At 41.1% G+C, this 26,259-nt stretch overlaps 10 protein-coding genes across 13 annotated transcripts in view; 6 read left to right on the forward strand and 4 right to left on the reverse strand.

Annotated features, from left to right (window-relative positions):
• The first annotated feature begins 422 nt into the window (after nt 1–422).
• LOC145710848 (uncharacterized) lies at nt 423–3,483 on the forward strand. Of its 4 annotated transcripts, none has more exons than XM_081788552.1 (9): nt 423–478; nt 549–606; nt 750–949; nt 1,694–1,784; nt 1,828–1,908; nt 1,983–2,106; nt 2,148–2,266; nt 2,311–2,510; nt 2,555–3,483. In XM_081788552.1, the coding sequence occupies exons 1-9, from the start codon at nt 467–469 to the stop codon at nt 2,735–2,737; spliced, it is 1,068 nt and encodes a 355-aa protein (XP_081644678.1). In that variant the 5' UTR covers nt 423–466; the 3' UTR covers nt 2,738–3,483. The 4 variants fall into 4 exon arrangements, with proteins under 4 accessions (XP_081644678.1, XP_081644680.1, XP_081644677.1 ...); XM_081788551.1 differs by having other exon boundaries at nt 432–478; nt 549–609; XM_081788554.1 differs by lacking the exons at nt 549–606; nt 750–949 and having other exon boundaries at nt 424–478.
• Nucleotides 3,484–5,385: 1,902 nt separating this feature from the next.
• Nucleotides 5,386–6,668, forward strand: LOC145711947 (uncharacterized). The gene is made up of 5 exons (XM_081789636.1): nt 5,386–5,519; nt 5,560–5,670; nt 6,055–6,196; nt 6,311–6,488; nt 6,588–6,668. Coding segments are annotated over exons 1-5 (513 nt in total). The 5' UTR covers nt 5,386–5,518.
• An 857-nt stretch (nt 6,669–7,525) lies between these two features.
• On the reverse strand, nt 7,526–9,494 carry LOC145712372 (cytochrome P450 3A13-like). The gene is made up of 6 exons (XM_081790067.1): nt 9,360–9,494; nt 8,954–9,317; nt 8,579–8,913; nt 8,331–8,539; nt 8,023–8,289; nt 7,526–7,978 (listed from the first exon to the last, which is right to left on the reverse strand). Exons 1-6 carry the CDS (start codon nt 9,391–9,393, stop codon nt 7,637–7,639), a joined length of 1,551 nt encoding a protein of 516 aa, XP_081646193.1. The 5' UTR covers nt 9,394–9,494; the 3' UTR covers nt 7,526–7,636.
• A 112-nt stretch (nt 9,495–9,606) lies between these two features.
• LOC145712385 (membrane-associated guanylate kinase, WW and PDZ domain-containing protein 2-like) lies at nt 9,607–10,599 on the forward strand. Its single transcript, XM_081790083.1, has 2 exons — nt 9,607–9,880; nt 9,924–10,599. Exons 1-2 carry the CDS (start codon nt 9,636–9,638, stop codon nt 10,123–10,125), a joined length of 447 nt encoding a protein of 148 aa, XP_081646209.1. The 5' UTR covers nt 9,607–9,635; the 3' UTR covers nt 10,126–10,599.
• LOC145712364 (uncharacterized) lies at nt 10,142–15,228 on the reverse strand. The gene is made up of 15 exons (XM_081790054.1): nt 14,865–15,228; nt 14,322–14,738; nt 13,560–13,700; nt 13,291–13,468; nt 13,125–13,244; nt 12,998–13,080; nt 12,575–12,679; nt 12,360–12,531; nt 12,244–12,315; nt 11,960–12,074; nt 11,761–11,913; nt 11,581–11,651; nt 11,389–11,535; nt 10,946–11,055; nt 10,142–10,792 (listed from the first exon to the last, which is right to left on the reverse strand). The coding sequence occupies exons 1-15, from the start codon at nt 15,212–15,214 to the stop codon at nt 10,600–10,602; spliced, it is 2,427 nt and encodes an 808-aa protein (XP_081646180.1). The 5' UTR covers nt 15,215–15,228; the 3' UTR covers nt 10,142–10,599.
• Nucleotides 15,229–17,846: 2,618 nt separating this feature from the next.
• LOC145712380 (uncharacterized) lies at nt 17,847–19,313 on the forward strand. Its single transcript, XM_081790078.1, has 6 exons — nt 17,847–17,954; nt 18,031–18,137; nt 18,209–18,390; nt 18,431–18,564; nt 18,626–18,839; nt 18,919–19,313. Exons 1-6 carry the CDS (start codon nt 17,912–17,914, stop codon nt 19,037–19,039), a joined length of 801 nt encoding a protein of 266 aa, XP_081646204.1. The 5' UTR covers nt 17,847–17,911; the 3' UTR covers nt 19,040–19,313.
• A 336-nt stretch (nt 19,314–19,649) lies between these two features.
• On the forward strand, nt 19,650–20,938 carry LOC145711948 (uronyl 2-sulfotransferase-like). Its single transcript, XM_081789637.1, has 4 exons — nt 19,650–19,800; nt 19,848–19,963; nt 20,247–20,746; nt 20,793–20,938. Exons 1-4 carry the CDS (start codon nt 19,650–19,652, stop codon nt 20,911–20,913), a joined length of 888 nt encoding a protein of 295 aa, XP_081645763.1. The 3' UTR covers nt 20,914–20,938.
• A 66-nt stretch (nt 20,939–21,004) lies between these two features.
• LOC145712369 (cytochrome P450 3A9-like) overlaps nt 21,005–26,259 on the reverse strand; it is a 64,691-nt gene continuing 59,436 nt past the window's right edge. The window contains exons 2-7 of the mRNA XM_081790061.1: nt 22,803–22,976; nt 22,439–22,757; nt 21,999–22,398; nt 21,834–21,957; nt 21,312–21,792; nt 21,005–21,268 (exon numbers count right to left, since the gene is read on the reverse strand). Coding sequence (XP_081646187.1) covers nt 21,114–21,268; nt 21,312–21,792; nt 21,834–21,957; nt 21,999–22,398; nt 22,439–22,757; nt 22,803–22,928 — 1,605 coding nt within the window. The 5' untranslated portion in view covers nt 22,929–22,976 and the 3' untranslated portion in view covers nt 21,005–21,113. The remainder of the gene's footprint in view (nt 21,269–21,311; nt 21,793–21,833; nt 21,958–21,998; nt 22,399–22,438; nt 22,758–22,802; nt 22,977–26,259) is intronic.
• Nucleotides 23,044–24,755, reverse strand: LOC145712376 (spartin-like). Its single transcript, XM_081790073.1, has 4 exons — nt 24,536–24,755; nt 24,345–24,492; nt 24,044–24,304; nt 23,044–23,855 (listed from the first exon to the last, which is right to left on the reverse strand). Exons 1-4 carry the CDS (start codon nt 24,636–24,638, stop codon nt 23,219–23,221), a joined length of 1,149 nt encoding a protein of 382 aa, XP_081646199.1. The 5' UTR covers nt 24,639–24,755; the 3' UTR covers nt 23,044–23,218.
• Nucleotides 25,229–26,256, forward strand: LOC145712390 (H/ACA ribonucleoprotein complex subunit 1-like). The gene is made up of 4 exons (XM_081790087.1): nt 25,229–25,387; nt 25,428–25,562; nt 25,608–25,741; nt 25,895–26,256. Exons 1-4 carry the CDS (start codon nt 25,244–25,246, stop codon nt 26,094–26,096), a joined length of 615 nt encoding a protein of 204 aa, XP_081646213.1. The 5' UTR covers nt 25,229–25,243; the 3' UTR covers nt 26,097–26,256.

A 26,259-nucleotide genomic window follows, 5' to 3' on the forward strand; every position in this document is an offset into this window, starting at 1 on the left:
TGGCCTGGAGAGAGAAAATTCCAGAGAACCCGGCTGCGTTTCAAAAAGTGTGAAAGCAAATCCTCGGAAAGCCTCCATACATTCAAAGTTGATCTCCTCTTTTCCGAAGCGATCCATTTAAAATTTTGAGTTTTCAGCATGTTATCATTTTAGAAAACTCTTGATTAGTCATTTAATTTATCTATGCTGCCAGCTCGCTTGGAATTGAGGGAAATGCTAGCTCCAAGGAGGAATTTTTTAGTTTTAATTTTGGCTGAAATCGTAAAGGTCTCATCCGTTTACGAGAGTTTTGTTGCGCCACTAGAAAACCGCGGCTTTTGAAAGGGTCTTAGAGAAACAGTAACAAAAATTATTATCTACTTTCCCATTAGAGCTCACTGTCAATATGAGAAAAAAAAAAATAATACGGTCGTTTCATACCTCTGTTTTTTAGATTGGCTTTTCGAAAGAACTTCCCGTTTGAAAAATGGCGAAAAAGGTAACTTTGAATTTCAAACTTTCATGTGCTCTTTGTGCCAAGATTTGTTTTAACAATTTTTCCTCTCAAGAACCAGCAAGTTGAAGCACTGCAAGGAGTTCAAGATCTTGAAAACGCTCCCGATCAAGGCAGTAGTATGAAATTTTATGCAGGATAATTCAATACGAATAGCAATGATTTTCCCGATTTTAGTAGTTAACTCGGTAAATTGATTCATGCGCATATTGCATTTTAATATCAAGGAAGATACATATTTTCATGCATAAAGCAGCTCCAGTAGTCAAGAGTGAGGACTACGTCTCACCACCAGTTGCAGCGCGCACTCGCCGAGGACAGAAAGCAATCTCTCCATCCAAGATTCCACGACGCATTTTGGCACCCAAGAACGAGAACGAGGCCCTCGCAGAGATCGAGGAAGCCCGCGCCTTGTTGAACAAGGACGGGTCTGAAGCCGAACTCTCTGACGCTGAAGTAAGCATTGCACAGACTACATTTTATCACAGTTATCATTTTCCACGACCCATCCCTTTTTATCATATTTTATTTGAAACTAACATCCTGCATGAGCTTGCTAACATTTTGATAGCCGGTTAACCTATCTTTGCTTTGTTTTTGCCGGCTTAACTAATTTGCTGCTTTTAATCTTGAGCTTTGAATCAATTATCTACGGCCCTTGAGAATTCCACCGCTAACTCAGGCAGCTCACCGATTGAAAATGCCCCGCGGCATATGTTCCACAATCTTATAGTATTTGGCCATTGCCCCTGGCCACGCTGAGCCGAACTGCTCGTACGAGCCGTCGCGTTCTCCCTCCGTCATCGATTTTTTATTATTTGCCTTTCTTTGTGTTTACTACGCTTCAACGGAAATAGAGGTGGCGACGCGCGCGCTCATTGGTCGGCTCTTTTGTGCGCGCTATTTGAACACGACTCACCCGCGGGCGCAAAATATCGACACAGGCCTTCTTTTTTCCGCATTATTACTCACGCAGAAATTACAGACCCTTCAAATTCCATTTTGTTTTTATTAATTTTTGTCAGGGTTTTAGTACAGTAAAGAGGCTAGAGAAAATTATTCTTCAAACAGCAGAACTTGTATTCTATTAGTGAATTTATTAATAAACAAATATGCCAGCAAAAACAGCAAAGGTACTTAAGCCCTATCCATATTTTTCTCAGAAAAGCAAAGGATCCAAATACTTACAGTCTGTTTTAGAAAGATTACGCCGACGAAGTCCAGTCACTTACGAATGATGAACTTCGAAATCGACTCAAAAACTTGGGAATCAATGTTGGTCCAGTTGTTGGTATGACTTTTTGTTTGTGAACTATTGCAATCTTTACTTTCAGATTCAACCCGAAAGATCTACGAGAAGAAACTTGTCAACTTGATGAGCAAGGCCGAATCCGGCTTTTCAACCGATGATAACGGTGAGTCCTCGTTGATATCAATCGTTAATCAAAAATCAATGAACCGAATAATCAGCTTATGAAATATTCTTTAGAGGAAGCAACCCCAGTTGGAGCGGAGGTCGAAGAGCCACCAAAAGTTGTCCGAAGAACGCGAAAGAAGGCCCCAGCAGAGGATCTCAGCCAAGCCGAACCCGTCGAGAATTTCTCTGATGACGAGTAAGTTATTTTGTTGTTGCCAGTTGTTGATTGATTTCTAGTGACATTCCAATTGTCCAAAACACCTCCTCCAGAAGACGAAGCGCAAGAGTTGCGAAGAAAGAATCCAAAAAGGAAGTCGCCCAGCCAGAAACTGTTCCAGAGGAACCTGTCGCTGAAGGTAGACTTGGCTTTCTTAGCATTTCTTCCAACATTCTCTTTTAGAAAAGCCATCTGAAAGTGGCGATGCCCAGCCTGCTGAAGAACAGAGCGTAGAACAGGTTGCCGAAGCTGCCGAATCTCCAGCTGAAGAGTCTGCTGCGGAAGCTCCCACTCCATCAGGAGAAGAAGCCGCCAAATTTGCTGCCTCATCCAAATTCTCCTTCAGTTGCAGCTGCTTAGAAAATCTGCCCGTCCACACTATCGTAAGCTCTTGATAAATAATATTAAAAAGTAACGTCGATTTGAGATCGTCGTCGTTGCCCTCGCCCTCTTCATGGGTCTGATCTGGCACCAGCGAGACGCACACGTCAAGCTCGTCCAAAACTTGACGAAGATGGCGACTTACTCTTACACGCAGATCTACGATATGATCATGCCTGGAGTAGACGAAGAGCCTGTCGCAGCCGCTGAGCCAGTCGCAGACAACTAGAGACACTGTGACAAATTACTATATCTAAATTTATTTGAATTTTTGAACTTTTTTCCAATGATATTTTTTGATGTGTATTCCTCCCAAAACCAGCTTACCCTCGCATATTTGAGCCTTTGTCCGGAAGATTTTTTAACTGCGTAATTGTAATTCCTCAAATGCCTACATTTTCATTTTCATGCTCCTCACAACAGTGAGTGCTACTGTACGCACTCTCTTGTCGAATTTCTACTGTACTAGAATTCATAATTAAACAGAACAAAGTATACCTTTGCGCAATTTCCCTCGAGCCCTGAGTTGTTCAGCTTTTCCTCCTGTATGAAAAATGACAATTGTGCCCATCTAAAATAATTTATTTTAAATAAACTACGAAACCTTAATGATAATAAGCACCTCTCTTACCTTATCGCCTCTTTCAAAGAAACTCCTCATGTTCCTTTTAATGAAAGTCTAGTTCCGTTATTGTTTCATCTTTGCTGATACTGCCACTGGACCCGACCCTCTCTCCCCCTGGGCCAGATCAAATCTGGCCCAAGGTGTGGCTAGGCTCTAGTATTCCAAAATTGTGGCCGAGAAAAAATCTTATTGTTTGTTTGTTGCTTTTACGAAGATATGAATGAATGGTGCTCTAACTAGTTCAAATTTAAAATAACTCACTAACCCTGCTTTCATCAAACTTCCTTACAAACGAATTATTTCCAACGAAGTACTCAAATAAACAGCATACCAAACACAAGTAAATATAAGCTACTCATTGAGAAGTTGATAACATCCTCTCAATTTTATCTCTATGTTCATGCAGGCTACGCTAGTGGATGCAGGCACTAGTAAGAATCATATACTAGGGACTGATACTTCCACGATGTTGCGTGGAACCCCCGCAAGTTGTCCAAAACAACCAGCATCTCTTGACTTATTCACAAACAGCAGAAGGTTTATATATTAGCCAAACGCAGATGATTTAATAATTTCAAGTGAGCAACATGAAACCAAAAAAGAAAGAACCTGTTGGTTCCATTTCCCATTCGAATGAATATTTGATTGTCTCAACTCAAATCTTAACTTTTTTGTTGACGAGCTTCTTTTTATCCCAAGCAGGGTTCGAAATCGCCTAGGCGAATTCGCCTAAAAAGCTAGGCTAGGCTAGGCTAGGCGAATTCGCCTTGCTGCCTAGCTAGGCGAGGACTCTTGAAATTTCGCCTAGCCTAGCCTAGCCTAGTCTCATACTGGTGCCTTAGGCGAAGCTAGGCGACAAGGCGAAAATGAAAATTCGCCTTGAATTTCGCCTAGGCGAAGAAATTAGGCGAATTTAGGCGAAATCTAGGCAGATCCAGGCGAAAATTTCGCCTAATTTTCGCTTTTCGCCTAATTTTCGCTTTTCGCCTAATTTTCGCCTAATCGCCTAGAAAAATTGAAATGCATCGCGTTTTCGCTTTTTTCGCCTAGATTCGCCTAAGGCGAATTCGCCTAGCCTAGCCTAGCCTAGAGTCTGTGACAAAAAATTCGCCTAGCTTTTTTCGCCTAGCTTTTTTTAAATTCGCTCTGCCTAGCCTAGCCTAGCCTAGCGACTTTTCGGCCCGATTTCGAACCCTGATCCCAAGCAAAGGAGAGTTCATCTGAATATCTTAGCCGGGATGATTTGTTCGACATGATCAGGTCAAAAGGCTATATAATAAGGTAGTGGATCAGAACGACAGGTGCCAGAATCTGATTATACGCCGCATACTCATTTTGATGGAAGGAGAGTAAAATCTGAAGAAGAGGTACGTCTGAGCCCCAATAAGTTTATCAATTCACAACTTACACAGTTAGCTTTACAGTAAGAGTAAAGTGTTCCTACTGATGAGCATAACTAAGAGCCCTTTGTATGAAAAAATAATTGCTCGAATTAATAATTCAGTGGTGCTATACTCTTGACGCGATATCGTCAGGGACTGAGAGGAAAACACGAAAGCGCGCGAAAATCACTCGCGTTTTTAGAACCCCCTTCTAAATTACACATGCAAAAAGAGAAATTTCTTGGTTAGAGAAAATGGGAGCTAGGCAAGTGCACAATACGCTCAATTTACGAATTTCAACGCTTTTCGAAGTGCAGAAATCTTTTTAAAATCAATCATATTTTTGAAAAAATGCTGGTTGTCTAACTGAAAGAGTATTTGAATTTCCGAGAGAGAACTAAAAATTCTGAATAGTAAAAAATCTCTTTGCTCAATCAGGCATCTATTGTCTCTAGCTGTGTTCACTTGGATTTTTTGACGCGTGCCCAGGATTCTTTATTCTCTTTTCCTACAAATTTACTGTTTTTTTTATACTGAGAGACATAAATCGACTCATAATTGTGCACTTTTACGAAGCAAAAAAGAGTTTGACTGTGTCTTATGGGATAGAGAATATGAATTCTCTTGTGCAACGATTGGGAGCGGAGTTGTTATCATTTTTATTGTCTTAGGAAATGGTTTGAAAAGCTTAATAAATTGAACGAGGGCCCCTTAAAAAGTACAAGAGGGAATTAAAGTTTCAGAAAAAAACCTCAAACTCTGTTTTAATTCTACTTAGAAAGTATGTTCCATTGATTGGACTGGTGCCAAAGCTCTCTGACTATTCAAAATATGTGAGCACTTTTTGAATGATTGAACCGACAAACGTTCCGACTAGAGACGCTTTTATTCTGAAATATACTGTTATTGAGCTACTGTATTTAAATAGTTTTAAATAGTTTGAGAACCATTTTCCTAAGTGTGCGTCGCCTGGCTCTTTTACGATGTTTACAGAGTTTCACAAAGTAAGTACAATAGCCCCCACCAATTTTTTAATGAAAATAGTGGCCGCAAAATTAACCAAATCGACGATCGAAGAAAACAAGGATCTGGGAAAGATGGACTGGGAAAAAGTCTCGAAGGTTGTTCGATGCACGGTCAACGCTGACCTTGAAGGTAAGTCGATTAACCATGGCCTGCTTGTTCAGTTTTGATCTGATTAAAGATAAACCACTTATCCATAATCGATGATATTGCCTTCTATCAAATCATGGTCAAAACATTTGATTCAATATTTACAAGGCTTTTCCGCCAAAAGCTACAAAATCATTAATGTCAATTGAATAACTTATGCTCCTGCATTTGTCGTGAAAATTACTTAGTTTTCTTTTCATGGCAATATAACTGTTGCTTTTCGGCCAGTTGAACATTTAGATCTTTCCTTGACGGCGTACCTCAATACTTGAATATTATTAATACCGAGTTAGCATATTTTTAAATATTCATTTTTGAGAAAATGCCAGGAAGTGTCGAATTAGAAGTTTAAACTCCCCTTTTCAGATGGAAACATCAATTTCGGAAATCAGCGTCCAGGAGCCAGCAAGTTCAGGTCCGCAATCGCCAGCACTGTGCAGCAAAACCGATCCAAAATATTACAACTGTCGAAGTTGAAAATGAAAGGCACACAAGACAGTATTCAAAGGTAAGCTCTGGCGATTATTGATTTCACTTGACCGCAGAAAATATGCCTGATTGTCAAATAACCGCCACCTGTGACGCGAAAAAAACAGGAATAAAATAAATCATTGGATTTTAGTATGAAGAATGCCGAGAGCTTTGAATCAAACACGACGGGGTTAACTGTACCTGCGCGTAGATTGTCGAGAAAATTATCGACGGCTTCCGAATTGAATTTTGCGTCGGAATTGACGACAAGAAGTCCCTCAAGAGTTAATTTGGTCAGGAAGGAAAGCTCTACAGAAGTTCAAGGAAGGGCTTTAAAAAGAATCTTTTGATGAAGTTCGTGTGGTCAATCAATACGTTACTCAAGACGAAAGAAACCTAGTTGTGATAAAAATTAAACCCAAAATAAGGCGCTTCACTTGGGCAAGGTCGGAGTTTCTCCCAAAGGACGAGTCTCGTCTCCAACATGGCAGGTGCCGCCAAACAGCTAGTGGAGAGCAATAATTCCGTTGTTGACAAGTTGCACAACAGCAGCCAGGATTATCCTTCATCAGGTCAAGGTCCTGTCTCATCCTCATTATCCGCAAGTCTCTTTTTGATACATTTTAATACTAAAACACGCGGCCCATTAATAACGAAATTAAAACGAGATAATGCAATTGGACCCGCTGAGAGACATCGAAAAACAGAGAATGGATGCTGAGGTGAGTTTTTTTGTCGGAGATTTTATCTGAAATTTGATAAACAGCTCTCATAGAGTCTCAAAACTTGTCTTTTTCCTAGTAAAAAATTCTTTTAATATATTTATATATTTGCAATATTTTTTTCACTCTATTTTTTTCACTCTATTTTTTTCACTCTCGACTAGTTCTCGAGTGATTATTTGAGAGAATCTCTCAGAGAGATGGGAAATTTGATTCACTTTTGACGATGGAGATCAATCTTGGCTGTGGCCTTAAACTTTCGGTTCAGAAAAACGCGACGAACAAGGGCACCCTGATAAGGACAGAAGCGGTGGAGCGGTTTACTCCGACAGATTCGAGAGCCAACACCATCGGTAAATTATGCATTTGCTGATTTATTTTTATGTGACGTTCAGATTCGGACAAAGCAACGCCGCCTCTTCCGACATTATGCAACACTATAAACGGAGTAAGCTCCCCTCGTTCTATTCATGAGCTGCGTGGCTTACTCAACTCTCCTTTACGACGCAGCCGGACAAATTCATCTATCTCGCCGACTTCAAGTTTACGTCCACCGAAGCACAGCCCATCTAAAAACTCGCTAAAATCATCAGAGAGCGGTTCTTCTACCACATCAATGACAGTAAGAGAGGGCGAGTACGAAGATGGATTTATTGACATTTTGTTGGAAAAATTCTCCGACAGTTTTGGTTTCGTCGTTTTGACGAAGCCGTTCGAAAGGAATGGTCAGAAACGAATAGTTTTATTAGATTTAATCAAGAACGTTTTCTAAATCGAATTGGCATGGGTTTGTTGGTAGTGACTTTTGCTCCTCGGAAGAGGGCATTGACTTCGTCCATTGCAGGTGCATTCTCGCCCGGCAAAACATCGTATTTGACCAAAACATTGGCGATGAAGATTTTTATGGCAACAAATGCCCATCTCACAGCTGGACAAGCTCGTGGGCCTATACCAAAGCCGAACCAGTAGTCATCTTGGAGGGTATTTGATTCATTGTTGTCGAATCGGTGAGGATCGAACGCGTCCGGATTAGGGTAGTAGTCTGGATTTCGATGAACTGTTTTGGGCAGGAACATCACAGAGCTACCCTTTTCAACCTGCAATCTAATGTGTGCACTCGTATTTCTAAGGGGAATCTTACCTTGACCCCGGCGACCTCGCAGTCCTCATCGGCTTCTCTCAAGAAGAAAAGAAATGTGAAATAGCGTTGAGTTTCTTTGATACAAGCATCGAGAAACTTGACTTTCTTGAGCCCATCGTAAGATAAGTCAGTTTCCTCGAGCAACCCGCGAATTTCGTCTTGTAGCTCGGGTTTGTGAGACAAAGCAAAGAGGAAGAATGATAGAACATTTGCTGTTGTATCTTGCCCGGCAAATTGGAATATCAACGCTTGTGCCAAAATTTCGCCCTTGAAATATTCATTTATATTCGCTCTCATTTTTACGCTACCTTTGTGAATCCTTTAGAAGCAGTAAGCTCTTCAGATTCATCAATGATGTTTTCAGCCATCAGCGTAATCAGGTTTTTCTTTCCATTCTTTTTGCCGTTTTCAATTATATCCGAGATTATGTTCCGGAAGAAAACGTCAGTCGAGTGTGGATAGCTCGTAACATTCAGCTTGAAACGGAGCCATTTTGGTAGCATCATCGATTTCGTTGCTTCAAATATTGTAGCTAATGGAATCTCAATTCTCATACCTTGTTTCCAATCAACCTCAAATAGAATACTGGCATGTTTGTAAAGATCTTCAGCGAGCTCTTCATTTTCTTTTGCATTTATCGCAAAGCCGGAAGCGAGAATCGCGCGCAAAGAAAAGTTGCTCGCGAAGTCTTTCGCATTGACATCTGTCTCATCGTTTTCAGGGATAAATTTCTCATCGAAGTACTCAAATAGATCGTTGATGATCAGGCAAATTTCTTTCAAATTATTTCCAGAGAAGAATGGAGCGATCGTGCTTCTCAGTCGTTTCCATTTCGGCCCTTCGGCGACAGTTAAGAAATCGGGGCTGATTTTACCAAACAAGTAGTTCGCGCTTTAATTAATGAAAATCAGTTCATCAAATGATTTCTTACCTGGTTCTTCCTCCTGTAGTGAAGTTATGAAATTTTTTCACGCAGACTTCTTTCCAAATAACTGGGTCGCGGATCACAAGGGCAGGTGTGACCCCAAAGATGTAGATCCCAACTGCATCCATGGGAAAATCTTTACCAAGCTGAGTTCCATGGTCGCGAAATGTTGATCTTGTGTTACCAATATCCTTGAAAGATGGCTTTGGTCCTGGTACACCTTTTCGTTCCCAATATTTCCACTTCTGTTGAACCCATAGATACCCAATTACAGCGGCTCCACAAAATGAGGCAAGAACAAGATACGTTTTTCTTGGTACATTATTCTGAGCGTATAAAACTGCTGATTTTAAAACGTCTTTGGACAGCTCTAAATATAAAATTAACATGATAAAAAAAATATCATTCATACCAGGGATATCTTGAAGTGTCGGAATACAATACATTTTATCTTGCTTTGAGCTGAATTTGAACTATCTGACACGATTTATGTATCTGAAAAAATCAAATATTGAAACAAGAGTTCATCAATGTTTACGATTGGGAAGCCGGGAATGTTTCATGATGGCTCACTGAAAGTTACTGGAGAGTCATTCGATCATTAAAAATGCTCCCCTTCGAGGCAAGATAAATAACTTGATTTTTGACCGCTAAAAGCTGTAAATTTGCGCACTACGTCGGCGACATAATGGCAGAATCGGCAGCAGCGCGAGTCGATTTGCGATACCGCGACAAGATCCTTTCTGTCAACGATGTGCCAGTAGAAGACAAGTCACATGACCAGATTGTGCAGATTGTGCAGCAAGGTCGCGTCCTTAGATTAAGAATCAAGCGATTAATGAGCTGGCAGACGACAATTGAGAAGGACGACGCCGGATTTGGCTTTGGGGTCAGAGGAGGCGCTGATTTTGAGCTTCCGCTCTATATTCTCAGGTATAAATAACACTATTTCGAAAGAAAAAAATTCTATTTTAAGACTTCACGAGACAACAAATGAGATAAAGTTTCGTGGAATCCGTGTTGGAGACATTCTCCTGGCCGTCAATTCCGTCAACATCGCCTCGTTCACCCATCAACAAACTGTCGATCTCATCAAGAAAAGCTTCCCGACATTGCATCTGAGACTTCGCCGCGGAAACGGAACTGTTCCCGCCTTATCCCGAGGCTTATCGAGATGATATTGTCTCTAAAAAAGAAAATATTCTGTAATGCTCAAGTATCTTCAAGTTTATTTCCATATCGTTCAATTATTTTAATGAAAAAACGCACGCCATTTTTAGCACTTGATGTCGCCACAAGTAAACATCATGAGTTGACAAGAGCACTCACCACAAGTGCTATGTTAACGTCTGTTAATATTTAAGTAACAGAGATGATGCTCACTTTGGTTTAGAAGTAATTTAAGAGATAAAAGACTGCACCGCGATTTGACGGTCTTCCACTTTACAAGCCTTTTAGCTCAAGAAAAATATTAATTCGACGTCAAGTGTGTTTTTAATGGCGCTGCGCGTTTTCATTGTCGGCTCGTTCGGTATTTAAAGCAATGTACAGTTATATCAGTCGAAATTCAACAAAAATAAATATTGAAAATCGTTAAAATATGTAAGCTATTTGCTTGAATATTAAATATTCAATCGGTATTGTCCACTGGATCACTGGTTCATTAGCATTTTGAGGTTATATTTCTTCTGGTGCGAGATCCTCGGCAATGGCTGGATCTTGGCGGGGTCTTCCATCTTTCTGATGTCGATCGGTACGTGCACGCGTTCACTGTTGACTTCTAGCGCCCAGTTCGGCCAGTCGTACTTTTCCATTTCAAAGCCCAGGGTTTCTTCGTTATCAATACTTAAAAATATGTAAAATTGACTGCAAAAAGAGCGATGGACAATAGACAGCTCAGCACTTTGAAAGAAGCAGTTGGTGTGAAAAGGAGGCTCGTCAGAGCTCTAAATGTTTAATGCAGAAACAGGATGGAAACAAACTAAACCGGACACCTACTTGAATTTATCGGCGATCTCTTGAGCCAGGCACTTGAGGTTTGTAAAGTATTCCTGGTCAATATAACCCAATTCGAGGCCAAGTTTTGCTGCGTCGACCGATTGTACGATCTAAAAGAACAATTTAAACCCAAGTGTAAATAAAGTCTTCTTTTAGGATGAAATTTAGATAGCTGTGCTATACGAGTGAGCCAAGGTCTTAGAGGTTCATTTCTAAAGAACGCAGCTTTGCGAATATCGCAGGATTAGTTGCGTTTTTTGAGATCAGTTTCGAATTCGAAATGGCGGCTCGGGTAGCGGAATGATCACCATATCAAAAACAATACAGACATTCTTCGACAATGAGCGGTAACTTGGCCTCTTTGTTTTGCTTTCAACAAAACGTGTCTTTTGTATTATCAAATTTCGCAGAATCGTCATTTCTTCTAAGATTTTATCCCTTACCTCGCATGCTCGCTTATTTGAGTATTTTTTGATGAACATGGAGGCTTCTCGCGTCGTTAATTCAATCTCATATTGCTTCATGAAATCGATGATGTGCTTCAAGATCGGCCTCTGCATTGGATCCGGATGCCAACAAGCCAACATCACCTTGAAGTGAAGATTAGGTCTTCTATTCAGAATCTTTTAGCAAACCTTATACAGTGTCAAATCGCATTCTAACGGCTGTCTGCAACGAACACCCTTCTCAATATTAACAGCAAGCTCTAAACAAAGGGAGTCAGTAAGAACCCGACACTTGTTGAAATTCCCTGCCAAGGAGCTATACAAACTCCATTTTATGTGAACATAGTGGTTTTAATTTCAAGGAGCTACCTGAGACTTGAAGTTGGTCATATGGCACGTGGCCTCTAGTTAGAATTTCCCAGTATAAAATGCCAAATTGCCACATGAGACTTTCTTTCGTGAATTTCGTCTCGTCCCGAAGCGTTTCTGGAGCAAAGCATCGCATAATTTCAAGACCGTCCTCTTAAGATAATGTATAAAGAGATTTACTAGTTATCGAGATATTTACCCCTGGTTAAATCATGCATTTTAATTTTTGCTTCATCGGAGATATTTCGATAATCATAAATAGACCCAATTCGGACGTCTTCGTTGGAGTCGATAATGATGTTGGCAGAAATGAACTAAAGTGACAATAAGTAAGAATTCAATAAAGAATATTTAAAAAAAATTCCTGATGCCGCATCAGTGATGCGAGAAATGGTCTGATGTAAGTCGTAATTCTCAAGAACGCCGGCCGGAAGTACCGGCTAAAACCTCTATTTAGCATGCGTATTTGGTTGTTCGACTTACTTCTCGATAGACAATGTTTTCCTTGGCAAGAAGATAAGCGCAGTCCAGTAGCTGGTTGAGCCATTTTAGAGCCTAAACAAGATCTCCTTTCCAAGGACAAGTGCGTATCCACTTACCAGTCGGTATGTGACTTCCTGGTGTTTGTTGCGCAAGACATCAAGCAACGAGCCCTTTGCTCGACCACCATAAATGAAGACAGGATTCATATCCGGTGTGTAGGTGATTCCGAATAGTTTTAGGAAATATTTATTTTCGCAGATTTTAGTTGTGTAAGCTTCTTTGAAGGCACTAAAAATTAAATTTAATTATCAGAATTCAGAGTTCATCTTACCCGAATACACCAGCATCCATATCAGAAACTTTGAGCGAGTATCCATCTTCCTGTGAAACCAAAAAGACCTTGTTTCCCTTGTAGACGGAGTTGTTGATTCGATAGCTAAAAAAATTATTCAAAAAGAGCTAAACTAAAAATAAATATTTTCATCCGAATTGGTCAACAAGAAAGCACTCTATTTTAAATCAAAGTCCAAAAACGCTTCGCTAGCGTCATCGGAGCTCCAAAAAAGCCGCTCGGTCACGACTTAGTGGGGAAGCTTATCGCTCATATACATTTCAAAACGATATTTTCTCCCTCGGCGTTGATCACTCGTTAGTTACACAGCTTTACTGCTGGTACTTGATAATGCAACGTGCTCCTGTTATTTTCCTGTTTGATGATGAAAAAAGCAACCGTTTATCATCTCCGTAAACTTACTTTGCACCAAGTGGAGCCTTGTCGGAAGGATTTTTGGTTACGACTCTAAGCTCGGTTGGTTCAATAATTTTCGGTCGAACCATCTGAAATGGAATAGTAAAACTTGAACAAATCATTAAAATTTTACATCTTCAATCTTCGGAAGTCCACTTCTGTTCATTTCAGCCAGTTCTTCCTTGAAAACCTTCACCGCCTTACTCGCCAACTCATCATCATCCCAAACTCGTTGTCCTTGTGCGCCTTGAACCTGTAAAACTCGTTTATTCGGGGGCTTTATAGATGTCCGTTCTTACCTCAACCTCGCGGCTTGCCTTGCTGGCCCGCACTTCGGTGGGGTTGGGCGGGGCTGATCCTTTGGCTGCCTCTTTGCCCTGCGTTTCTACTTTGACCGTCTTCTCATTTTCGGTCGAGACCTTGGACGGATTCGGCGGAGCCATCGGTAGGTCCACTTGATTTGCAAATGCGGTCAGCCTGAAAATGTCGTTCTAATTTCGCCTTCTTTATTTTTAAAAAAGGCTCAAACTTAAGAAGATAGAGCCTAAATTTGAAAGGTGTCACGTACTTTTGGCGAACGTAGTTTCGGACCATCCGACTCCACTTTGAATCCGGCAAGAAGATCATCTGCGTATCAATAGGCACGAAGACTAAGTAGATAAGGACTACATCAATCCACTTGAGCCGGATGAGAGGATCAGCCAGTGCCCTGAACAGCGAGGATAACTTTTTTTCTCGAAATAATATTTTTATCCTCTAATAAAACTAGGCTGTTTCTTCTTCTTTGTTCAAAAGAAATTGCTTCTAAAATCGTTTTGCCTAATCGATATGATTTCTAAACCAGTGCTTAACATGATTTCAAAAACTTTTGTGGGGCCGGAAATCGTAAAAACTGCAGGTGCAGTTTTCTTCAGCTCTTCGAGACGAGTTGAATGATGGGTCTAACTCTTGATAACTCTAAGGATTTACCGGTTTACCGGCTGGTTACCGGAAAATTCGTTGTCACCGGCCGTTTTTGTTCTAGAAGTGGTAAATAGATGTTCGACCCAGGAAACTGTTCCTTATAATCAGTTCTATTGCAGGGTAAAAGATGAAAGTTCAACTCGTCTCGAGGAGCTGAAGAAAACTGCACTTGCAGTTTTTTTACGATTTCCGGCCCCACAAAAAGTTTTTTGAAATCATCTTAACCGGTTACTCGTGCTGTTGCTAATGTTCTACTAGGAATGTTAGCTGTTCAGGAGCTTTGCAGGAATTGCTTTAATTTTTCACGGACATATAAGGTGTATATAACACCTCGTTAACATGAGACGGACTGTTGATCCTAACTTACGCCCATTTTATAAGATGAATAATCTGCGCAGTAACCAGCTTCACCATGACGCCGATTCCGTCCAAGGCATCCATATCGTAGCCGATCTTTTTCATTTCTTTGTACGAATTGATGGTGAAAATGACGATCAAAAGCATATTGAAGACTTCTGCTCCAAGTGATCCCCAGACATACCCTTTGATCGGAATCGCGTATTGAAGAGTCGTTTCCGTTCCATTGTTATCCAAGTACTCAAAGCAAAATCCATTCGAATGACCAGTTGTGGAGTCGTTCTTCCCATTGTAAGCGAGTTGCGAGGCTTGAATGATCCAGACCCACTGGTAATTGAAATAACCAAAGGCGAGCAGAAATGGAACGAGGGTGAAAATTTGAAAGGCCGACACTTTCAAGTAGAAATTTCCTCGCATGTATAGCAATCTTAATTTCAAGTTAAAAAAGTTTAAAAGGCACAGTTTAGAGTACGCCACTTGCCAGACAGTGAAACCTTAGAGCGTATAAGTTTCGCGTTTTGTTTAGGAGTCTAGTCTTATTAAAGGAACTTACCGATAATAGAGACGATATGACCACATGCACTGAAGGAGAAGCAACGGATAAAGAGCAGCGTTTGTCAAAAAGCAGAGCTGGAATAGAAAGCAGTGAGGACCAGGGACCTTAAGCCAACCAAGAAGGATAAAGATCGGGGCACCAATGAATCCAAGCATAAAAATCAAGAGCTGAAATCTCAAGTTTGTTGGCTTGAAGACATTGTGATCAGCAGCTTGGTAGTTCGGATCTTGGTAGGGCAGAATGCATTTTGGTCGGATATAGCTCCGCCAGAGCGTGAGGTAAACTGCAGTGTTGATAAGGCATAGAATTATGATAGAGATCAGCTTAGCAATTGTACTACCGGGCATAGCATGCTCGGTTAATTGCTTTTTGTGAGTAAACAAACATTTTTTAAAATGAATTTGATGATTTTAGTTAATCTCGGTTTGTGACTCTTTCCTGAGGATCCATCGCGAAGCTCAATGTCTCCGTTCCGGGACTATGTCATTTAAAAAATTGCCCCTCTCAAGATTCAATTCTCTTTTCGTCGAATAAAAAAATTTTTCGTTAAAAAGCACTAGAAGCGCACGGCGAGGAAAAACCAGTACAACGAGATATTTTCGTCGATCGAGTTTACAGTGCTCCAGAATTGAGCGTGCCCGATCGATTCATAATTTGTAAAAATAAGGCCCTGTCAACAATCAATATATAGAACAGTTTTTACTATTGACGTGAAATGTCTACTCGACTCCGTTATTCTCCCAGACCTTGTCTGCAATTGTCGAAAATGAAAGTCATCAATTTATTCAAGATTTCTACAGAACTGTAGCAGAGGTATTCACAAAGGCGATCAAGTTAATTCAGCTCAAGCATCTGGTGTAGATGATAGTTCTAAAGCAGGAGGATCAAATTTAGGTTTATAAGCCTTTTCGAGGCTACTTGATTTGCGACTTGAGCTTTGTTCGCTTGCATCTTTCGCGGATTATTTCACACAAATGCGTTTTCACCTACATTATCGCGGCAAAGTCAAGTAGAATGCAGATGAAGACAATTGCTTCTATGTGGCCTTCATTTGGCACTTTTTGGCACTGCTCGGCGTTTTCGAGAAAATCGTTTATGTCATCATTTATCATCAGCGCGTAAATATCTATAATAATTTGTCAAATAATGACTCGAGATGTGAGGACTTTAGGATGAAATTTGAAAAAGTAACTTACTTTCAGATTCTTCTAAAAAGTCATCGTAGACAGAAAATGATCTTCCAACAATTTTGCATTCTATCGGGCATAAATTTTCCTGATTCACACAGTTGAGCGTCACTTTATGACGGTCGTTTCCAAGTTGAAAGAGTGGTTGAAGACCCACTGCTCCAACAGGATTTCCTTCTAATAAATGTTTACTGCAAGGGGATTCTTGAGCCAATTAACCTGCTTGGAAGAAATCAGAACAACAAAATCGCAATCGCAAAAGCCTCTCACAGAATTCATAAACAATTGTCCGTCCAGTGCCAAAATTTTTGATTTCTTGACACTTTTTCAATACAAAATCAATCTGTTTCTAGTCTCAACTTACTCTTAGACACCTAGTTGCAGTGCAAATATCTTCTTTCGTCAATTTATTACATCTCGTTTGTTTGAAATTAGAAAATGCTAAAGCTAAAAATATAAATCTCATGCGTAGTGAGTGAAATTCGCCTCACGTAGTATAAATGTCAAATTTGCTTTCACGAAGCTGTTTTATGTTTGTGAAGCCAGTCACGAAATTTTCTTTCTTTGTTTCAAGATTTCCGAAAAGATTTAGCGTTTGATCCAATGTACTCGCATTCCAGTTTGATTTATCCGAGTCCGTGTTCCCATATTCAGGAGACTGTGACGACTATACTTTTAATTGAAACTTGCTGGCATTCGAACACAATCACAGGGTAACAGTGCGATTGATTTATGAGCACTGCGCTGAATATGTTTAAAAAGGTAATTTTGATCTTGAGATTTTAGAGAATAGAAGATGAGTCGTCAAAAACATGGTTAATGCAAGCTCAAGTTGATCTGTTAAACCGATAACGAAAGAAGCTGATCACGTTTATCTTACTTAGAACACCTCCCCACCCGTTCATATGAACGTCCACACATGTGCTTAGTAAGCTACGCTTGCAGTAGCGAAATTAGAGGCTGATCTCTGAATTTCAGTCAGAAACAGAAGTGACTTCAATCAAATTATCTTGCTTTCCAAGAAATTCTATCCATAGCGTCTTACGAGCTGGAATGTTCCGTTTCTCAGCTCCTCAAAAGATCAACTCATAAGAAGCAGGGTGCACCACGATAGTTTCGGATTTGGCGTCGGATATCCGTCTTCAAGAAACTCATCCAACAGGAAACCTAATCTGAAGCTGGCAGAAGCTTCGGCAAAGAAATTGCAGAAAACCGGATGACCTTGAAGAGAAAATATTTTAAGTCCGATCCGGATATGATATTTTGCTTTCGTCAGCATGAAAAAACGACAATGCGGGTGGCTTAACTTTTAAGATCTGATTTTCCTAAAGAGATTTGCTGTTGGATTATTTTTTAAGTCCTTCTGAACGTGTGAATATGCCAACTCAGGTTTTTACCTTTCCTTGGCGACTTTTCCAACTTTGTCAAAAGAGCAAAGTTTTGTAGCTAAATCGATGTCAACTTTGAATATGATCTTGAGAAACACGCTTCGTTAAACTCGATCCATATTCTTCAACGAAATATCTCCGTTGCGGCAATATCCCTGGAAAATAAATATCCACGGTGAGCTACGCAAAGTCCAGTTTCTAACTTCAATTTCATCAGTCAAGTAACCAACTTCACTTTTGGTTGCAACTCGCTGGAGGATAATTCGCGGGGTATCCATTTTCAAGACGAGCTCCACCGCCCGGACCTCTCCGGCAATTTTACCGCCACCTGCCGCCGTCTGCAATTCTCTTGACAATCAGCACCGAAGTATATAAACTGGGCTTTGCTAAAAATACCCATCAGTATCTTTTTCAACCACTTCGGGAGAAGAGAAAGAGAATAAAAAAGAATTTTGAATAAAAGAATAAAATGTTGACTTTTGCCCTCTTGTCACTTGCTGCTGCTGGCCGATGTAAGTTCCATCATGATTTAGTCTTTAAAATGATGCTAGAAATAATGCTTGTGATGATTATTAACTAAATTGATAGCTCGACGACAGTCTCCTCTTCCGGAGTACGAAGCAGATTACCCAGCATTTGCTGCCAGAGGACGAGCAGCCCCAGTTTCTGCTCTTGATGACCCAATGATCGCACCCGTAAGTGCTCTTTATGCTTAAAAATTATAGAAAATCATAGATTGTCGGTCTAATTATTACTTTGCATCTAGGATATTGCACGAATGGGACCAGCAATGGAACGAAAGTACAAGAATCTCGAGAAGATGATGACTTTCATGGACACTTCCAGTAATAACATCACCAAATATTGGGTCTATGGATGTTGGTGTTTCCAGATGGGCGACTACCCGATGCGACAAGGAATCGGTGCTCCACAAGATAATGTCGACAAGTAAGTATCATTAGGCTCAACTTTTTTCTCATTGATTCAGGACTTGCAAACAACAAAAAGAGTGCTACAAATGCGCTAAGAAGGATTTCGGTCAGGAATGTGTCCCTGAGGAAACTGGTTACAGACACAAAGGAGCCTACGATTCTGTCACTGGCGAGGCTTACATCAAATGCAGTACGTACTTATTTCTGATTAATACGAACCACGAAGTTTTTCCTTTCTAACCTCTTTAAAGTGGACAGAGAAGGAACCTGCCGACGACAAATCTGCGAATGCGACAAGGCTCTCGCCACCCGACTTGTCCCTGCTTCCGAAAGCGAGGATGGATGGAACGCCGCTCATCACGCCTTCTACGGTGGATTTGACTCCCGATCTAAATGCCTTCGAAGTCTGCCAGGACCAGGCGGTAACGACGTCAAAGTTCAGTGCTGTGGAACTGGAATGGACAGGTAACAATTCTATTTTCGCCTTTATATTTTCATAGCATATATAACGAAACGTAACTAAAGAATTTATTGATATATTTAGACTTCCATACAAATTCAACGCTGACGGATCTGGCAAACAGTGTTGCGGAGGTAAAATCTACGATTCGGACATTCAAGAGTGTTGCCGAAATGACTTCGTCTCCTCGATCGGAAGCTGCTAAAGCGCTTTGACCAAGGTCAACCTATGCCATTATCCGAAGCTTTCTTAACTCTGTACAGCTCCTTCCTATCCTTATTTTTACTTTCTTGACAAATGCATTCTCATAAAAAGAATATGATTATGCAGTATATTTACCACTTGCTATTTTTATTAATAACTTTACGCAACACTCTTTATTCTCTGTGTAAAAACTTATGTAATGTGAACCTCTTCCTTTTCAAAACCTGGTTGGGCCCCATCCTTTATCTTTGTGAATAAAGTCTTATTAAAAAAAAGTTTGATTTTTGGTCTGAGCCAACAAAGTACAGGAGCATTAATTGAGTGCCGACTTCAGAGCGCAAATAGAGCAAAACGAGTTGATTCATATTATCGGTTTATGTTTATCTGATGCCGATATTTGAGCTGGGGGGTAGATTAGCCAAATCTCCTCCAGGGTCAGATCTCCGCGCCGTTTAGAAATGAAATTCTTGTAGTCATTGAAAAGTATACGAGTAAGCTTTTTTCAATTAGTTGGTTCAAGCATAGCTTATTGAAACGACTCAATTTTGTTGATGTTTTGTCAAGATCATTGAAGAAGAAATAATTCAAAAATGAGAGACTTGAGCGGGAAGATGGGTAAAATTCTAGCGAGCTCGAAGCTCTCCGTGGTTCTTTTTGCCTTGATAGCAATTTTGACTTTTTACGAAAGTAGTACTTCATCAAGAACGAATTACAAAAAGGAAAATAAGCAACAGAGTTCGCCACAAATATTGCACCAAGAGCGTAAGAAATCAATTTCTTTCTAACTCTTTTAGAGCTTATTTTTGTAGCTCTTGAACCGATATATTCTGAGAAAGACGAAAAAGCGATAAAAAGTAATCCGACTGAGGCGAAATACGTCGTCTATAACCGCGTGGCCAAATGTGGTTCATCCTCAACCCGATTAGTACTCGCTGGCTTATCAGAGAACAATCACAGGATCCGCTTAGAGAGCGTTTGACGCTTCAATTTTTCAAGAGAAGCTTATTTTTACAACTGTCTTTTTACACGTTTCGAAGCGTGACAAGATTCCAAGAATGGTTTCACTACGAGAAAAACGATTCAAAGATCATTGACGACAACGAAGAAAAACGGTTGATTCAGAAATTTTCAGACTTTCAAGCAGAAAATCCGTATAAAGGAGCGGCTAAAACTAAAACGAAAGTTGAAATAATGCCCTAAATGCAAAGCCCGAGAAAGCATTCGTCTACACCCGCCATTTCTATTATTTCGACTTTCCCAAGTCGCTAAACTTGACCTTCATCAACGTTGTCCGCCATCCGATCGACCGATTCGTCTCCAAGTTCTACTACCGACAAGTCGGATTTCAACATGACAAGACGAAAGATAGAACGAATATATTATCGATAAATAAATGCCTCGAAGAAGCCGATGATCATCCGGACAAATACTTCAGAATCGTTTGCAAAAACGGGGGAGATTGGAGCTATGTTCCGTACTTTTGTGGGAGAGATCCTGTTTGTCTGAAACCGACACGAGAAGCGCTAGAAAGGGCGATTCATAACATCAGAAAGCATTATTTGGTTGTCGGTACTCTGGAGAACTACACGAAATTCCTAGAGCTGGCGGAGATCATGATTCCTCGTATCTTCGAAGGAGCGGCTGATTTCAACAAAGCCTCAAAGTGGATACGAAATTATTCAAAGACCACGTATAAAGAGCCGATAAGGTAAGTCATCTGAATGTTAACAAGCTCAATTAGATATGCTTTCTAGCGATGAAATGAGACAGCACCTATTATCAACGAATAAAATGAAGCTTGAAATGGAACTATACAACTACATAAAGAAGCGATTCAACAAGCAACTTTACGAATACCGCCTGCTTCTATCATAAATTCTTCAAATAAACAATTTTTGATATTTTAGTTTGAAGCGGAAAACGCGTTTTCAAATGAGAATAACGCATCTCCTTGTGCTATTTTTGAACGAATTATATTTGCACTAAAATGAGGTGAATTATGAATGTTTGAATTGAAGGTACTGATTGAACTGAAGCAAGGGAAAGAGAAAGAGCTGGATGGAGAAGACGTAACACTAGTTAATGTACTCGCGAGGGAGGAAGCAAACATCGATGTCCTTGCTTGGAGCAAGGAGGAACGTAGTGAGCCGAGTTCGTTTGACGTCAGGGACAAAATCTTTAGGGAATTCCAGCTTGAATGTCTTGAGAATTCGCATCAATCCAAGGCGCGCTTGAATATTTGTATTAGATTAAAGAAAAAGTTTAGAAGTTACCTTGCATATTGGCAAATCGCATTCCAACACAGTTTCTTGGCCCAGCTCCAAAGGGCAGGAAAAAGGGAGCTTTTTCGTAGTCAGGGTTCGATATCCAGCGATCGGGATTGAAATCGCAGGCATCGGCTCCCCAGTATTCTGTGTTCTCGTGCAAGGCATCGACTGGTACTTCTACATTGCTGCCCTTTGAGAAGGGGATTCCGTTGATAACCACATCATTGTTGCAGTATCGAAGATGAACCCCAGCGGGTGCATAGAGACGCAAAGTTTCGTTGAGTGTAGCGCAGAGAAGCGGGAGTTTCTTCGAGTTAAAATTGCTATAATCTTCGCCGACCCCACTGATCTCTTCGACCAGTCGTTCTTGGAGATCAGCGTTTTTGCAGATTTCGTAAATCGCGAATTGAAGCAGCGTAGCGGTTGTTTCGAATCCGGCAGCAAAGAGAACGAAGATTTGACTGATAATTTCATCGTGTGTGAGTCCCTAGAAAAGTTATAGACTGCTGATCATCTGATTAAAACAACCTTTGTCGCCGCCTTTGCTTCTTCGTCAGTGATCTTCAATTTCTTGAAGATTTCCAAGAAGTTTCGACGGTCTGTCTGGGGAGTATCAGCGTTGAGCATGGCCTTGCAATAGCCAGTGAACCACCTAAATTTTGCTTTGAATCAAGATGGTTAAAAACTATTTACCTGACAGCTTCAGTGGCATAGATCGGGATCTCAAGACTGTCCAAAAGATCCCCGAATCCAGGAATAAAAACAGTCAAGAAAATTTGCGCGCCTGGGTTAAAGATTTCATGAAAATACATGTACTCTTTCGACTTTGTGAAGTCTCGAAGATCTTCAAGTTCCAAATCAACACCCATTGCTCCAGCGAGAAAACCATCCATAGTATATTTGCCGGTCACTCCTTTGACATTGATTTTTTCTCCATTAAGATTTCTGATCTGATCACAAAGGATATCGAGACGAGCTTTGGTTACTGACATCATTTTCTCAAGCTGGACGTTTGAGAAACTTGGCGAAATGGATTGGCGAACTCGTCTCCATTGGACCGGACAAGTCAGAATATCCAAAGTGTGTTTGAGCTCTAAAAAAGGGTGAAATTCTAGCAAGCAGAGAAAGCAAACCTTTTCCGACGCCAAAAGATCCCATGTCAGGTTGTCTGGCAGAGAATGAACCAAAGTGTGTCGTAAAAACAGCATTGATGAGTTCGTGATCAACAGTGAAAATGACAGGAGACGTAAGTCGATAGTAACCGACGGTTTTACGATTCTTGTCCTTGAGCTCTTTGTCAGCCAGTTCGTTGAAACCGTTGTCGACGGCGTAGTGGCCCGCTGTTCCAAATGTGAGGAGCGAAGGGGTCAAGACGGGAACTCCCCAGTCGTTCATTGCCGTCCATTTGTATCGAATGTAACAGTAAGACACAGCAGATGTTCCGAGGGATATCTAACAGAAGCAATAATCTTTCTTTGAATCCCCTTTTTCGCTTACCTTGACCCAGAGAGGAGCTTCCTTGAGCTTTTTAGGAATGTCTCTGTAAGAGGGAACTTGAATCTCAGTAAGGGCTCTTGGCAGTTTCGCCCGAACTTCCGATAAAACATCGACCACTTTATCCATGGCCTTTGAATATGAGCTTTCTTCAAGATCAGAAGAAACGAACTGAAACTGAAACGATAGATTGTGGGGCGGAAAAAGCAAATATTGACTGCCAAGTGCGTTCTAGAGAAATTTCTCAAAATTGTGTTTGCTTCACCTGATTTCAAGACATAGTGATCAATTTGAAGTTTGTTAATTTTAAACAAAAGGTATATTTAGAACGATAAAAAGTTTTTTTTCAGAAAATAGGTATAAAGGCATATTTTGAACACGAGTTTTGATTTAGAACGAAGAAAGAAAGAAAAAAGGTATTATTGCATGATCGCCATCGGTTGATTGCCTTGCGTTCCGACTTGTTGATCCCTAATTCGCTTCGCATCGAGATGCTTTTGAAGATAATTCTTTGCCGCGGATTTTCCCACCGTTTTGCAAATTTTCTTCATACCCATATCTTCAATATGGAAGAAGGTTTTTGTCAAGTTCACTCCAACATTCATCGAGTTGTAAGTCACTTCTCCCGCCGCTTCTCCGCTTCGGTGAGTGACGACTTTTGCCGTTGTATCTCGCGACGCGACGGCTATCTTTTTTCCACTGTGCTCCAACGCTTCCCAAACTTTTCCATATCCAGCCAAAGCGCCACCGAGAATCTTAGTCGTGTTTCTCCATGTGCTGCTGGTTTCTCCGTTTCCATCCTTTTGTCCGTACTTCTCCTGAACTTTGTCGGCAATCTTTCCTCCAGCATACGTCGCTACTTGGCCAATGGCACTTGCCAGGTAGCCCGTTCCTTTTGCCACGTATTTTGTCGAAACTGAAGCGACTTCGGCCGTCTTTTTCCAACCAGGGGAAATTTCTTTTGGGTCGGAAAGAGCAGGAGTAGTTTCCACGTATTTTTGGGCCTTTCCTTCCATCAGAGATTTCGACTTATCTCCTGCCCAAGCAATTCCTTTACTAAATGCAAAATCTAAGTAAGGGTGGCAGAGCGGCTTCGCAAAATTGCTATTTCGATATATTTTTAAATTCCTCCGAAGACGCTTCGCGACTTCTTTTAAAAAATCAATACGCGGCTTTTCATCAAATATCATTCAGATCCTGACTCAGGATTTCAACACTGGTGGTCGAGCCCAGATTATTAGTACCTGAGACCATCCGCAGCATATAAAATCCCAGCCGAAACTTTATCCCCAATGTCGGCAGCTTCTTGGGCTTGAGTACCAATTTGCTCCTCGGAGAACAAGCATTTGTAGCGTGCATTGTTCATGAATATGCAAGTAGTAGAGACAATCAAATCTTCCGTCGGGTTAATGAGCTTCAATAACAAATGATAGTCGGTTCCATCGATTGGGCCTTGTCGGCCGCCGATACAGAACATTTCCAAGTCGTAGTGGAGCACGAAGATGCTGAAAACTGTAATTGATGGAAAAGAATGGATGAATTTACTTTTGATCGAGGAGCAGTTCATAGCTCCCGAATTTCAGAAGAGGGCCACGAGAAGAATCCTCGATGGAAATCGTTGGAAAATCAGTTGAAATCGGAGCATTTGAGCGGACGAAAGTGACTTCCACCGAACCAGCTGGTATTTGAAGAACTAATATTCTCGTCAATACCGAGTCAGTTATTCGCTAGCTAACCTATAGTAACATCATCGGATTCATCTGTTTCATTCCTCTGGCTACTCGTTCTTCCTGCAGGAGGGATGGGAACTTCCTCTGCCAAATTTGGGTAAAGCGTCATTTCTTATAAGTTTGTTTTGAGAATGAAAAGTTGAGCGAATGAAAAAGTAGCTTTTATATCTTCCGTTCTGATTGTGATTCATTTTCTTGCCCGGATAAGCCTTTCTTTCCCTGGCTCACGGGCTCCCACGAGCGCTGAGTCACTATTTCTGACTCACTTGAGAAAAAAGCGTCATCACGCGAAGGAAAAATATTAATTTCTTCAAAATGTCTTTTTCGTAAACTTGACCGACTTCTACTGAGAATTTTCGATAATGAAATGAGAAAACAATTGAGTTATCTAAAGCTGCCTCGTAATTGAAAATGTCTAAATTAATATTTTTCTATAATCAAATTTCCTTCTGAAATGGATTTAAAAGAGGAATTCTTTGCTTCTGTGTTTATGATCTCTGTTCAGTTCCTAAGACACCACATTTTTTATTTTCAAGGACATAAAATGAAGTTCAAAAATTATCTCTTACTTCAATAGTGTTCCCAAGTTTTGCTCCTTTCTTATTTATATCAGATGTCGATAATAAGTAACGAGTCACTCGTTACGAGTGAATATATGTGTCTTTCTGAATACACCAATTCGTGGTTTAAACGATTCTTTTCAGAAATAAAAATATGGGATTCGGTGGAGGCCGAGGTGGACGCGGCGGTGGCAGAGGACGAGGCCGTGGAGGCGGCGGCGGAGGTTTCAAAAGATACGAAGATCAGGGCCCTCCGGAGTCTGTCCTCGAACTTGGAACAGTTTCACACACCTGCCAGGTACAGCAGCGAAATCCTTTCGGCTTTGATTAATTGTTAGGACGACCTCGTTGTGAAATGCACGAACGAGAAGATCCCATATTTCAACTCGCCCGTCTATCTCGAAAACAAAGAGAAAATCGGCAAAGTCGACGAAATCTTTGGCCCCATCACCGACTTCTTCCTCTCTGTCAAGGTATTTTCTGAAATCCTCATTCCCCTCTTTACCCGCAACCTCTAGTTAGACAACAACATGAAGGCAGAATCGTTTGCCAAGGACAAGAAATTCTTCTGCGACCCTGCCAAGCTTCTCCCTCTCAGCAGATTCCTCCCACAGCCCAAGAAGCCAGCCGGAAAGGTGGCTAAACCAGCTGGGTACGTAGCAGTTTTCTTTCAACCCCTTTCTATCTTCTACAAGGAAAATCTACTCATCTGGAGTCCAGAATCTGGAGTGGGATTCTGTGGCGAGCCTTGAACTTTTAATCGACGATTCGCTTCGCTCGAATTTTTAATAAACTTTCATTTTAGTCGCGGAGGTGGTCGAGGCGGCCGTGGTGGTCGAGGAGGACGCGGAGGTTTTGGTGGCCGTGGAGGCGGCCGAGGAGGATTTGGTGGCCGTGGAGGCGGCCGAGGAGGATTTGGAGGTCGTGGCGGCGGCCGAGGTGGTGGCCGCGGCGGAGGACGAGGAGGCGGCCGTGGATCCGGCGGCTTCAAACGAAAGTTCGACTGAACGGTTCAAATTCTCGAAAAAGACTGAAGCTAGTTCCGCCGGACTGTTCCGGCAAGACTCTCTTTTTAGGACTATTATTATTCTGACTGCTCTATTCTTTTCCTGACGCTCTGTTCTTTCCTGAACGCCTTTTGAATGAACATGATTGAGTCAATCCTCCTCC

This window comes from Oikopleura dioica, chromosome 1 (assembly GCF_907165135.1).
Source record: "Oikopleura dioica chromosome 1, OKI2018_I68_1.0, whole genome shotgun sequence".
NCBI classification, from domain to species: Eukaryota; Metazoa; Chordata; class Appendicularia; order Copelata; family Oikopleuridae; genus Oikopleura; species Oikopleura dioica.

Bases quoted from the DNA above. Each gene is read 5' to 3' on its own strand.
- LOC145712376 (XM_081790073.1), bottom strand. From the start codon at position 24,638: ATGACGCTTTACCCAAATTTGGCAGAGGAAGTTCCCATCCCTCCTGCA. The intron at 24,493-24,535 runs GTTAGCTAGCGA...CGAGAATATTAG, and splicing joins ATCCGATGATGTTACTATAG to TTCTTCAAATACCAGCTGGT. The intron at 24,305-24,344 runs GTAAATTCATCC...TACAGTTTTCAG, and splicing joins GAACTGCTCCTCGATCAAAA to CATCTTCGTGCTCCACTACG.
- LOC145712390 (XM_081790087.1), top strand. From the start codon at position 25,244: ATGGGATTCGGTGGAGGCCGAGGTGGACGCGGCGGTGGCAGAGGACGA. The intron at 25,388-25,427 runs GTACAGCAGCGA...ATTAATTGTTAG, and splicing joins CAGTTTCACACACCTGCCAG to GACGACCTCGTTGTGAAATG. The intron at 25,742-25,894 runs GTACGTAGCAGT...CTTTCATTTTAG, and splicing joins AAGGTGGCTAAACCAGCTGG to TCGCGGAGGTGGTCGAGGCG.
- LOC145711948 (XM_081789637.1), top strand. From the start codon at position 19,650: ATGGGTAAAATTCTAGCGAGCTCGAAGCTCTCCGTGGTTCTTTTTGCC. The intron at 19,801-19,847 runs GTAAGAAATCAA...TTATTTTTGTAG, and splicing joins ACAAATATTGCACCAAGAGC to CTCTTGAACCGATATATTCT. The intron at 19,964-20,246 runs GTACTCGCTGGC...CTAAATGCAAAG, and splicing joins GTTCATCCTCAACCCGATTA to CCCGAGAAAGCATTCGTCTA.
- LOC145712380 (XM_081790078.1), top strand. From the start codon at position 17,912: ATGTTGACTTTTGCCCTCTTGTCACTTGCTGCTGCTGGCCGAT. The intron at 18,138-18,208 runs GTAAGTGCTCTT...CTTTGCATCTAG, and splicing joins ATGACCCAATGATCGCACCC to GATATTGCACGAATGGGACC. The intron at 18,391-18,430 runs GTAAGTATCATT...TCATTGATTCAG, and splicing joins CCACAAGATAATGTCGACAA to GACTTGCAAACAACAAAAAG.
- LOC145712364 (XM_081790054.1), bottom strand. From the start codon at position 15,214: ATGCCCGGTAGTACAATTGCTAAGCTGATCTCTATCATAATTCTATGC. The intron at 13,245-13,290 runs GTAAGAACGGAC...CGAGTTTTACAG, and splicing joins AGGCAAGCCGCGAGGTTGAG to GTTCAAGGCGCACAAGGACA. The intron at 12,316-12,359 runs GTAAGTGGATAC...GATCTTGTTTAG, and splicing joins AGGAAGTCACATACCGACTG to GCTCTAAAATGGCTCAACCA.
- LOC145710848 (XM_081788551.1), top strand. The intron at 1,785-1,827 runs GTATGACTTTTT...CTTTACTTTCAG, and splicing joins CAATGTTGGTCCAGTTGTTG to ATTCAACCCGAAAGATCTAC. The intron at 1,909-1,982 runs GTGAGTCCTCGT...AATATTCTTTAG, and splicing joins CTTTTCAACCGATGATAACG to AGGAAGCAACCCCAGTTGGA.
- LOC145711947 (XM_081789636.1), top strand. The intron at 5,671-6,054 runs GTAAGTCGATTA...TCCCCTTTTCAG, and splicing joins GGTCAACGCTGACCTTGAAG to ATGGAAACATCAATTTCGGA. The intron at 6,489-6,587 runs GCTTTAAAAAGA...ACCCAAAATAAG, and splicing joins CTACAGAAGTTCAAGGAAGG to GCGCTTCACTTGGGCAAGGT.
- LOC145712372 (XM_081790067.1), bottom strand. From the start codon at position 9,393: ATGTATTGTATTCCGACACTTCAAGATATCCCTG. The intron at 9,318-9,359 runs GTATGAATGATA...TTTTATATTTAG, and splicing joins GACACTTCAAGATATCCCTG to AGCTGTCCAAAGACGTTTTA. The intron at 8,914-8,953 runs GTAAGAAATCAT...CATTAATTAAAG, and splicing joins ACTACAGGAGGAAGAACCAG to CGCGAACTACTTGTTTGGTA.
- LOC145712385 (XM_081790083.1), top strand. From the start codon at position 9,636: ATGGCAGAATCGGCAGCAGCGCGAGTCGATTTGCGATACCGCGACAAG. The intron at 9,881-9,923 runs GTATAAATAACA...TTCTATTTTAAG, and splicing joins CTTCCGCTCTATATTCTCAG to ACTTCACGAGACAACAAATG.